A 13,379-nucleotide genomic window follows, 5' to 3' on the forward strand; every position below is an offset into this window, starting at 1 on the left:
TGTGCTTCTTTTAAAGCCTAGTTAATTCAATTCAATTTTTTGGGCCCCATAATTTAATATACTTAATTTTGGATGGTACTATAAATTATGTATTATAATATAATAACTTGAACACGCCAAAATAAAATATTTTGTTCATAAAGCTTAGTAAGCAGAATCAGATTGGAGCATTATATAAATCGAAATATAGGACCAAAAAAATACTCAATAATGCTTTCGTCAGAAAAAAAAAATTAATAATCCAAACATGACCATGTATGACACGAGCTGGGCGAGGCCATCAATTCCTTCTATCCAACCCACCCCCACTTGCATAATTACACGTAGACAACCCATTGTTTTGACTTCAAATTAAACTACCGGCTCGTTCATTTAAGTTTTTTTAATTATTTTCTTAAGTTATGTTTATTTTTAAAAAATTGTTTTGTTAGATAATGCACGGTTGACTAATAGGTTGATGTTTACCTAAAATACTAAAATAAAAAGTCTCAGTAGCATCGCTCAATTGATAGGAATATGCATTGTTATATACAGGGGGTCGGGTTCGAACCTCAGACACTCCACTTATTTACCTTAAAAAATATGAATTTTAGCCACCAGAGTACTTGACAATTACCTTAAAAAATGTAAATTTTAGCCACCAAAGTACTTGACAAAAAAATCTTATATTTGAAATGACAAGCACGTAATTTTGGGATAACAGAAAAGTTGTCATCATCGAAAACGACGCTTATTAGCATCATTTGAAATCCTTTTAATAAAAAGTAAAAAATATCATTTGAAATGCGTATCAAGTCTCAATACGTTGGTGGGCAGATATGTGGTTTTGCTCCAAAATTATTCTCCAATCTCATATATAAAAAAGAGTTTTTTTTAGTTAAATCATTCTCTATATATAAAAAAAAAAGAAGAGTTTGTCCCGATCCTAACTCAGTTGATAAGGACACCACAAAAAAAAAGAGTTTAATGTTTGTGCACTTTTATTTTGAGCTTTAATGAAAGTCAACCGTTTTTCTGTCACACAATCATTTTTAAATAATATGTTCAAATTAAAAAAAATATGAAAGACATATATTTTTCAAATGTCACACAATGGTTTTTATATTCACATCCTTTTGTTTGTAAATATATAAATAAACTTTATATTTTCTTAAAAAAAATTAAATTAGTTAAAAGATATTTTTCCTAAAAAAAAGTTTAGTTAAAAGATATTTCAAAAATAATAATATTAAGAAGATGGATTAGTCAGTCACTCACCGGTGATAAGAAGATGGATCAGTTAGTCACTCACCAGTGGAGCACTGCACAAAAATACCATAAGATTAAATGGTCTAGATTTATTTATTTTTTTGACAAAATGGTCTAGATTTATTAAAATTAAAAATGATAATATCTGCATATCCTCACATATAATCTCATCTAACTTCTCTCTCTCATCTATATCGGTCCAACCCCAACCTCAAATGTTATGACATTGTTGAATTGTTGGTGAATAAACATAACTTCTCATTTTTTTTTAATAAATTTGGGCCACGTATTTCATCCTACACTAATTATGTTGTGGTCCATTGGTGAAGGACTTAATTGAACTCTTACCCTAAAATTCACATAGAGACTATTTGGTAAGACACCTCTATTAGCTTATAGCTTATAAACTCGTTTGACAAAAAAAGCTCTGTTTGGTAACACTTTTTCACCATGAGCTTATAGCTTATTTCACGAGCTTATAAGCTATTTTTCAGAAGCTATTCCAAGTAGCGTTTGAGCTTATAACTTATAGCTTCTCACTTTTAATTTCAGTTTTACCCTTATTATTCTAACTAAATTCCATTTTTTATCCTTAATCATTTATTATATTATAAAGTAAAATACATGTTTTAAATATGAATGCTATTTTTTTTATGAATGAAAGATCCTTTTTTTCTCTCAATAGAAAAAGATATTTTTTATACCGTTACGTTTAAGTTTTTTTTCGTTACAATTGTTACGTTTTTTTTTTGTGTGACTATTTCAATATTTAATGTCACCTTTTTTTTTTGCGAAATGACACGTTATTTTTGTGTGATATATCAGAATTGTAGAGAATAAGAATAAGGACAATGATTTTCTCCAAAATAAAAAATGAGAACGTTACGTTTACCTTCACTATATATACATTTTTGTACAAACTATATTTTATTTATTGTTACGTTTAAACTTTTTTACACTTTATATCTAATTTTTTTAGGCAAATGAAAATAAATATAAATTAACATTCAGGAATTAAAAATTAATTTAATAATAATATTAAATTAACAATGTTTAATTTTTAATTTTTAAATACTGTAAACATTAATTGATATAAACTTTATTATGAATTAAAAATGTCCTTTTATGTAATTTTATATCTATCAGCTAATTGAACCGCTAATTTTACCAAACACTTCAAGTAGCTTATCAGCTATCAGTCATCAGCTATAAGCTATCAGCTATCAGCCATCAACTATAAGCTATAAGCTATCAGCTAGTTTATCAGTCATCCACTATTTTTACCAAACAGAGCCATAATATTAAACATGATATAATTATTTATCTTTTGTTTACAACACTCCTTCATCTACATCAATCATTTTTGTTAGACTCAGGTGATCCATTCAAGCTTAATTAAAATCAATGCAAGAAATTAAATGTTCTTTAAACAAATTTAACATGTACCTAATAATTTATTTTAGAAATAAATATGTTTTTTTGTCCTTATAAATATATCAACTTTTCGTTTTAATCCATCTAAAAAATTTCTTCAACTTTTAGTTCCTATAAAATTTTCAATCATTACTTTTGGTTCCTATTTTTAAGTAAATTTTTGTATTTTTTAATGAAATTGTGCATAAATGTATATAATATTGTAAAAATCATTCCAAAAAAAATTTAGCAAAACAAAAATTAAATATGAATTTTATATAGCCAAAAATATAAAAATTCATGTTTTGTAAAAAAATTCTATTTTTTTTTGGAGAGATTCTTATAATATTATAAATTTTCTACAAAATTCTATTCAAAAATATGAATTCTGCATATGAGGATGCAACGGGAACAAGTGAAGACGGAAAACTTTTGGAGGACTAAAAGTTGAAGAAAATTTTTCGAGGGACTAAAACGAAAGTTTACATATTTATATGGACCAAAAACACATTTTACCATTTTTTTAAAATGCCAAGTATATTGATAACATGTCCCTTTTCAAGACGAACAAAATACAAGCAAAATGAATGCTACAAAGTAGCATGCGTCGTATATAAGCATACCACCCAAAAAGAGGAACATAGACATAACAAAGTCCTTACACAAGACCCACAAAATAAAAGGCTAAACTTGTCACCCCACAAAGAGCTACAAATGACACCCCAAAACAACCAAACTGCACAAACTCGTAGGGACAATAACAATTGGCAAAACCCCAATCATCAATCACCACTAGACCACTAAAATATGTCCACACCTACAACCCATTACACCCACCAAAAATTTGAACAAGTAAATGAAACCCAAATTAGTAGTAAAAATTCACTGAGCAACAACAATATTATCCCCTCACACAATCTTCCACCCCAAAAACAAACGAATAACCCTCCAAACAATAGCAATACAAACATTAGACCTTCACAAAGCAACCACAACCAAAACAACATCCCCAAATCCAAGCTAAATCCCTAACACCATACACGACCAACCCTAGCCCTACCAAATAGAGACACAACAAACACAACCACTTACACCCGCACCTCATCCAACACACTTGATACACAACAAACTTTCGTATTTCAACTTCATTTATAAAACAAGCACCCATCCTACTCAATTCTTCCTCTAGACGATAAAAAAATAGGTCATTTGATACAACTACATCACAAACAATAGACCTCTGCATAACAACTGCAATCAACACAACAACCCCAAAGCTAAACAAAAGCATATAACCATACACTAACCTCCCCAACCACTTCCAAAACAGAGAGGTAACAACCACATCTCGTCCGACATAACTTGACACACACCAATCTTCCAGACAAAATAAATTCCCAAAGTTCCAACGCCATTCATAAAAACAAATAAGTTGGCACTTTCATCTTAATCAAACTCCATCTCCACGATAACATATCAAACCCGCTAATAAAACAACATCACAAACACCATACCTCCCCATAACAACCACAACCAACATAGAAACACGAGATTTGAACGAGGATCCAACACATAAACAAAAGATCTGGCGAGAAGCCGACAAAACAAAACCTCCGCAACCATGAAGCAAACGAAACAGAGCCGCTTGTGAGAACCACTGAATAAACCCAGATCCATGAAGCAAAATGCCGTCAGCGGCGAGACGTATTGACGTCAATTGAAAACAAACCATAACCATCCAAAACCACTGTCTCAAAGGCCGCTAAAGTTCTGGAACAAAGATGGTGTAGAGGGTCAGCGCTGCTCCATGGACGACTATAGGCCGAATCTATATGCTAGAGAAAGGGTTGGAGTTTGGAGGAAGGAGGAGATGACATGAGGGTTTTGGTCAGAGAGATAACAAAGGAGTTGAAGAATACAATATTTTTTAGGTCAAATAACTTAATGGATTGAAATTCACTTTCAAGGCGAACACGTGCTGTGTCAGGGGTTTGAACCCCTGCATATATTATGTAATGTCCTTATGAACCGAGCAAAATTAATAAGGACGATACAAGATATTTTACATGATAAAAATTTACTTATGTAAAATTTGTTATTGTGCTCTAGAAAAGTAAATTTTAGAAACAATATTATGTGAAACACAAATTAAAATTTTATGAAAGTAATTTTTTTATTTTGTAAAACTTAAATTTTAATTTTATTGAAATATATTTTTATCTCAAAAAAATAAATCGAATGTGAGTTTTATAGAATACAAATTTACATCTTTAAAATTCGAAGTTAACTTTTACTCTTGTTTGTTTCATTCAATGTCTTGTCATTTTGACAAATAGACACTAATATTTTTTTTTTTTATAATGAATCTTAGTATCTCAAATTTTTCAACACTCACATACTTTGCACACTAGTTGTTCTAGATTGATCCAAGGACCGTAATCCTCTTCAAATTGTGCTAGAACACACTAGTCCAACATATTAAGATTTGACTCAATAAATTTTTTGGTTCGCTTCATATCATAACAGCTTCAATGCCTAGCCTTGGATTCCACATGTGTGCAACGCCTCAATGGCTTCTAACTGACGCTAAAATCCTTCATTGTTTGGAGCACCGATCATAATGGCCTCACATCAACTTCACAATGATACATTGTCAATGCATAAAAAAGCCATCTTTCACCACCAACATCAGATACACGTTATCTATCCTTTTTTTTCAACTCTCGCTCTTTTCTTTTGATCAAACTGTCTTGAGTGTCAAAGTGCTTTCAAGTATCCTTGACTCACATCTCGAAGAATTGCTGCTCAACACATGCCACCTTTCTAATCACTCCAGATTAGTGGTGGACTTCATGAAAACTAGGTTTGCCCATATTTTTTTATTTCTCCCAAAGATCAAAACCTCCCGAAAATCCAAAAACACTTCACATCGCTAAAGAACAAGACCATTGTCTCAACAACATTATTATGTGATCTACTCCAGTAGGCGGTAAAACTGTCGCACAGTCTCTCTTGTCGACACCCCTCAAGTTTAGTAGGTTGGTGAGCCCTTAACACCACCAGAGTGAATAAAAGAGATTTTGTACACCTTAGTTCAAGTGGTGCAAAATAAAAATCAGATCATTCAAGACCAAATCCTACGATTACAACATGTAGAGACTTATCAATATTGATTGGTACGACAAAAGTGCTATGCAACATTCTTAGTGCTCCATAAGAAGTGAACATGAACACTCGTACTTTTATATATTTTATATTTATAACAACTAAATTTATCAAATATTTTTATTTCAATTGATTTGTTTTTTGGTTATTTAACTATATGTTATAAACTAACTTTTATGCTACCACTTATCAACTATCTTATAATTTAATTTTATGAAACGAAACATTTTGATCAAACAAGGTTATAGGCTTTTTAAATAAGCTAGAAGCTAGCTTATTAGCTTTACCAAACGGAGCCATAATATAATGTTTGAAAAAATTATCCCAACAAATACACCTTTAAATTCAATTATTTAGAGCACTTACAATAGAGTTGTCTTACTTGAGTGCCTAAATGAGTCTCACTTATACATATTCCTCATTTTATAATATTTTTTATGCCTATACCTAATAAATATCAAACTCCTAAATAATATTACAAAATTAATCAATTGATAACTTTAAATAATTATATTTTAAATCAAGTGGTACATTAGTACCAAAATAATATTTTATTATAAAAAATGACGTGGTTTTCTTAAAAAAATTATGCACTTTCAAAAATCTTTTATTTAACTTCTCTAAAATATTTGACTGAACTATTTAATGAAATCATTTATAACTTCTCTATTTATTTCAATTTTTAAATATTTTATTCTTTTATGATTTTTTAAAAAGAATTTTATTCATTCATGATGATATGCTATAATAAAGTTATACATTTTTTTTTGAGAAAATAATAAAGTTATACATACTTTCCTCAAAAAATAAAGTTATACATACTATCATAAAAAAATTGACATTTATAAAAAAAAAAAAATTTACCAAACTCTAGTCAAATTCAAAGAAGATTTTAAGTTTTAAAAGTTATGATTACCAAACAACTTTAAAGTTGTTATTTTTAGCTTTAGCTTTAAAATAACTTCTAAGTAAAAAAAAGTCGGGTCAAATGCAACCGTTGAGAGGAGCACCAATACTAATTTTATGGAATCCTTCCTTATTTATAACAAATCTTTTTTCATTATGTCTCGAATATGGTCATAAATAATTCCGATTGATTTGCCTAATTTTACTACTTTTGTATTGGTAACGTTTTTTTATTAACTAGTATTTAGTGCACATAGCTGTAAATTTTAAATATAAATAGAATAGAATGGAGCAGGAGAGAAATCAATAGCAATTGTTAAAAGCCTCTCATCATCAAACAAAATGTCTACTTCAATCCATGTATCCTTCTTGCTACTTCTTGTGATTATTATGTGTTTCAATAATTCAACTTTTGGTAGTAGAGCCTCTATTTCACTCCCCACTGAACCTCCACCAGAAAAAATACTTTTACTCTCGGTTGAAAATGATTTACCAGAAAATTCAGGAGAGTTATCCTTCCATATTATCAATGAAAAACCAAGGAACGTTTTGAAACGAGGAGTTCCTATAGTTTTCTTTTCCAACTTTGTACCAAGACAAGCTGAGATGACATGGGTGCGTCAACAACCACTACATGCAACATTCAACTTCTATGATCCTAACGTCGAAGGAAACCATCAAAAAATATATTGGTCAGCGAGGCAAGATGGTGTGTATCATAGTTGGGATAATGTCAACTGGAATAAAAATACGAATTGGAGCACTTGAATACTATGTTACTCTACTTAGTTCCAACAATTAAATAAAGTGATCTACAAAATAGTCTTAAGAATTTGGTGTCATTATATGTTTTGCTCATCTAATGTCAAAGATGGCCATATTTTTACCTAATTGTTGTGATTAGGTTTCTATCTATCCATGTATTATTGAGAATGCTATAAGCTAATTAAAAAAAGTTTTTTTTGTCAAACACATCTAATTTGAACAAACAAACTTATAAACTATTTCTTCCAATTTTATTTTTAATCTATGCTTTTTTTTTTAAGCCTAAGAACTACACTCACACACATTAAGTGTGGAGGAATAGAGAATCCTAAAATCAAACTCATACCTAGACATATTAACGCCTATGCACCTACATGTTGAGTTGTACTTACATGACACCATTCATCTATAGTCTACATCTATGTATAAAAAGAATATCATGGTTTGATATAATAATTTTTTCATTCATTTAAATTTTTATTTGATTATTTTTACTCCATCAAAAAACTGAAATTTTATCACCAAAGAGAAAACTGAAATTTTTAATTAATCGCATAAATTTTTGTTAAAATCCCCCAATTTCTTAATCAATTTACTCCTCAGGTGATTCCAGTACTAATTACGGTTTGGATAATCCAATTGAGTATTTTGTTTGAATTTCAAAGACTCAAATTTGAGCAATCTAGAACATGTTCTTATTCCTAAAAAGAAAGAACATGTTTTTAATTTCCAATAAATTTTTTTTAAAAGAAATAAAAAAATTAAAAGGAACTAAGAGTAAAATGAACTTTTCACTAGGTTTGTGAATTTAGGGGTCTAGGTTTAGAGGTATAGAAAAGACCAAGGGAAACATATAAACAGTAAGCTTGTAAAAAGACAAATTTATATATAAAAAATTTATTTATTTTTCTTCATAAAACAAGTATTATAGCTACTAAAAAAACAATATCGTGAATATTTTTAGAAAAATCAAATCAATGTACCTAATTTTTTTTTGTTTTTGACAATACAATGTACCTAAAGTTATTTTTCTTTTGGGTACAAACGATGAACCAAAAGAGTGAACAGTTTGATTAAGTATGTACATGCTATTATTCCAAGAACAAGGACCATATTTGTGCACCCCAAACATGCAAAACTCAAATTTATTGACAAAACTATCTATGAAATGAATAGTAATACCAATTTCATCCTTCAAAATCCTCTCATCATTGTTAAGATTACCGGTCTCAGACAGGATTAGAAACAAACAATTAAACAATGAAAAAGAAACAAGTAAAACACTGAAGGAGATTTCAGCACAAATAACAATGATTAAGGATTAAACATATGAATCAATCAATGTAGGAGGAGAATTCTGCTATCTGACTCCTAATTACTGCCAGTCCTTTCTGATATCAAAAGTGTAGTTGATCTCCAAGTAGCACTTGTTATCATCATCAACAAACTGAAAATGAAAATGAGAAACAAAACAAAAAATCATCAAATCAAATCATATACATTAAAAGAAACGCATCAACGCATTTGTCCAGTGTCGTGTCTGTGTCAATGCTTCATAGGTTAAAATATCGTTTTAAATAGTCTGTTTTTACTTTTTAGCCTCTGTCAATTGCTTCATTCAAAAGCAAAGGCTGAATTCATTACAATTCTATCCAAGAATTTCAGAGAAGTAATTCAAATATCAGAAAAGTGGTTGAAGGTGTGAAGTCTAACACCAAATTTATTAGAACATTTATTGAATTTATTGATGGAGTGATGTATGCAAAATAGTAAGCATTAATTCAGCTTCACATGATTTCCCAAACAAGTAAAAATATGTAAGCAGATAAGAGTCCAGCTCAGGCTCACTAACTCTTTTTCTTAACTCATAGCAGCTGGCAAATGAAATTAGTGAAAGGTGTAGGCCTTCACAACATTCATAATATTGCAAACAATGTTTCATGAAAAACATGAAGATAGTAAATGCACAAAAACTAATACAAATTTATACCTTTGTCATAACTCAATTTCAAACAGTACAAAACCAACAATAATAATATATGTTCGGAATCATAGTGAGTTTGACAAAACCATAGTGGCCAAATACACCGCCAATCCAAACATACACTAGCTCTTGATTCATCGATAAGGAAGCACATGATATGTTAAAAATGGTTACCTTACTTCTAGCTGAATATGCCCCTCTAGCAAACATCCCAGATGGTGTTGTCTCTTCAGGCATCTCATGAGTGTAAGTCTCAGTTTGAGGACTAAAGGTTCCAATCATTTCTTTACTGCTATCAACTGTAACAAACAAACAAGGCTCAACAATGAGGCCAGTTTATGGTTTGACATAAACTATTACCCTGATTGGATAAACAACTTAACGAACCGTTCATCGCATAATCACTTACGTATACTTTTTTTCTACGACAAAAGATAAGATAAGTTAAATATTTTCACATAAGCTATATCTCAGAGAGCTTAATGAAATAAGCTGACGACAACTTACGAACATGTCACAAGCAGTTTCAATAAGTTCTCTAAAACAGTCTCGCAAGTGCTTATATCAAAAGATAAATTCAAATAAGTGAATCAAAACATGCCCTGCGAGAGGGATTGATATGAGTTACCTTTGATACCAGTTTTCCACACAGTGTTGGTGTACTTGAGACCTGAAACAATGTTATGGTTGACCTGGAAAGTGAACATTAATCTGTATTTGCTACCTTCTTTCAAAGTAAACCACAAACCCTTTGGATTTCCATCTTCTGGTATTGGAAGAACTATATCAGGTCTATCAGCAGCTTTTATTGCAAGGCTCAGAATCTTCACTTCTGGCTCCAGAGTTTCTAAATTTCTCACAATAAACCAATGGATTTTCATTATGAGGTCAATTTACGAACATTGAAATGATTAATGATTCAATTAGTACTTGGAATTCACAAAATGAAATCATGGAACAGATTTTTCTAGTTCAAATTTTGTCACCCATCTACTATATAAACAACATAATTAAAAGGAAAAACCAGCAACACTAGAAGGATATTTGATACATTTGCATATAATGATACAGAAATTACAAATTGAAAAACATTCCTAAGACCTTAAATAAAAGATGATGCAGATTGTTTGATTTCATTTTCTTTTTGTAAAATCCATAACCAAAATGACATTTATTCTGTTTTAGATAATGCTTTAGGACCACAATTCAAAATCTTCAAAGAAATTCATCATATATTAATTGAATTAAAGCTGAATTTCAAGCCAACAAACAATGCAGAAAATGCATACAAAGAATTAACACATATTTCAAAAATTAGAAACAGAAAAAGAGATAAATTAAGATCACAATTAACAAAAATTAAAATAGAAATTAAAAACTAAAAAAAACAATATAATTTCAAAGAAATTACCTCCAACAGCATTGATGTCAACACTTCCAAGAAGCTGTTCCTTCCACCTCCTCAAGCTCTCATCATCCTAAAATCACAACAAAAACAAAATTAATTTTTTTTATTTTATTTTGTGAAATTTGAAAGAGAATAATAAAACAAGAAGAAAGAAACAAAAGAAAAACCTTATCCTTTTCAAGTTGTTCCTTTAAGGTACATTGTGGACCCAACTCAATCTTCCTATCTTCATCATCATCTTCCTCCTCAGTAGCAGCAACAGAACTCTCACTCATGTATCTGCTATCGCCACCCCCACCACCACCACCACCACCTCCTTCATTATCACTTTCTTCAACAACACGAGAACTCTTCTCCTCTTCCTTATCACTTTTCACATTATCATCATCAAGACCCATCTTTTTTCTCAGAATTCAAAACCACTTCTCCTTCAATGGTTGTACTCAAAGACAAAAGCAATAACCCATCAACGAAAAAGGGACAAATATGCAAAAACAAAAACGACCCAGTTGGTAGAATCTTCCAAAGAACAAGAAAAAAGTACCTTGGGTTTGTAACAAAAGAAAAGAAGAAAAAAAAAAGATTGTGTTTTTGATGAAAGAATAGAAAAATGAGATAAAGCAAAGGAAGAAAAGATGCCAAGAAGGCAGAGAAGGAAAAGGTCGTGTGGTGATCCGAAACAGGGGAGGTTTGAAAGAGAAAATATAGTATGCTATGAGAGAGAAAGTTTAAGAGAGGGAAAGAGAGAGAGGTGGAGGAGAGATCGTGAATGTCACTCTCATATTGTTGCAACAAGACCAAGATTCCAGGAAAATTTTTTCTTTTTCTTATTATAATGCACAAAACATATTTATTACATTTAATAATTGATAAATTAGTTTATAGCGAATAAGTTTAGGATAGATGATTTTTTTTTGACAAAAAGTTTACGATAGATGATTAATAAACTACTCCCTCCGTTCCTTTTTAAGTGTCACTTTTGGAGAAAAATTTTGTTTCAATTTAACTGTCACTTTCAAAGTTCAATGCAACATTAAATGTTGTTTTACCATTATTACCCTTAGTTATTTATTGTAGAGAGAGAAGTATATGAAAGAAGATATTAAATGAATAAGGTCATTATGGTAATAGTATAAATTATTGTATCAAAAGTAGTAACATTTATTTATTGTCTTGATATGTGTAAAATGTCAAAATGTGACAATTAAAAAGGAACAGAGGTAGTAATTTATAAATGTTATAGAAAAATTTTGTACTCGTCGATAAAGCATGGATAATTGATAAATAAATTTAGGGTCTTGCTAACAAGTGCTCTAAGGGCATTGTTTAAGGAACCAAAAAAAGAAACTATGTCTTGAAAATACAAGTCAAACAATTTTTAAAGTCATAACCGTACAATTTCTAATGCAAAAATTGCTACTTATAGATGCTTAAACAATGCCCTTAGGGCACTTGTTAGCATTTTCCATAAATTTATAGCAAATAAATCTATAACGATAACCGATAAACTAACATATAAATGATACTCTCTCCGTCCCTATATATAACTCTCTTTTACTTTTTTCACATTTCTTAAGAAAAGTTGTTAATGCAATTAATGTGTCTATTTTGTGTGTTAATATTACCAAATTATCCTTTGTTTGTATGTGTGTTAAATTTGACTTTTCATATTTCAAGATAAGTTAGCATTATTAATTAGGGGTATATTTAGGAATAAATTAATAAATGCATCTAGTAATTTGAAAAGGAGTTTATATTTAGGGACAATTTTTTAGTCAAATGAGTGGTTATATATTGAAAAGGGGTTTATATTTAGGGACAATTTTTTAGTCAAATGAGTGGTTATATATAGGGACGGAGGGAGTATTCGACAATTTTTTTGTGTTTGGTGATATTAGTGGTTAAACTAAATTATAAATATACAATGTAATGACATGAAAAAGTTATATTCAATTAATATTAATTTTTTGTGAAATTGGGTTAAAATATGATAAGCAATAAGCGGAGTACTTGAATTAATTTATCAAAAATATTATAATCTAGTGAAAAAAATAAATCGGTTAAGTAGTCATGTGATTAAAAATTCACTTTTTTAAGGTGAATAAATGTGATATTTGAGGTTCAAACTATAAATGTATTATATAATACTTTTATCAACTGAGTTAAATTCACATGGATAGTAAAATTAAGTTATAATCTCATAGTAAAAATAAGTTATAATCTTATGGGGACAGTAAAATTAATTATACACATATGAGAAAGTGACAACCAACTAACAAATATTTTCTAATAAACTTATTCACAAAAAATATTTTGTCAAAGAGATCCATAGTCTAAAGGAGTGAAATGAAAATTTTAGATTTTTATACAAAAAGAAATGAAAATTAATTTTTGTATATTTAGAAAAGAAAAATTGAGTTATTTGATTTGGATGTCATGTATCATACTCAAAACTTTAACGTTTGTATGTTTTTTATGCGTTTGGATAAT

At 29.7% G+C, this 13,379-nt stretch overlaps 1 protein-coding gene across 1 annotated transcript; it reads right to left on the reverse strand.

Annotated features, from left to right (window-relative positions):
* Positions 1-8,628: 8,628 nt before the first annotated feature.
* Positions 8,629-11,694, reverse strand: LOC146944722 (rho GDP-dissociation inhibitor 1-like). Its single transcript, XM_085743077.1, has 5 exons — positions 11,057-11,694; positions 10,893-10,959; positions 10,110-10,328; positions 9,656-9,780; positions 8,629-8,944 (listed from the first exon to the last, which is right to left on the reverse strand). Exons 1-5 carry the CDS (start codon positions 11,285-11,287, stop codon positions 8,873-8,875), a joined length of 714 nt encoding a protein of 237 aa, XP_085599203.1. The 5' UTR covers positions 11,288-11,694; the 3' UTR covers positions 8,629-8,872.
* Between the last annotated feature and the right edge of the window lie 1,685 nt (positions 11,695-13,379).

This window comes from Medicago sativa, chromosome 2 (assembly GCF_051527215.1).
Source record: "Medicago sativa cultivar Bolivia chromosome 2, Bolivia_mono, whole genome shotgun sequence".
Lineage (NCBI taxonomy): Eukaryota > Viridiplantae > Streptophyta > Magnoliopsida > Fabales > Fabaceae > Medicago > Medicago sativa.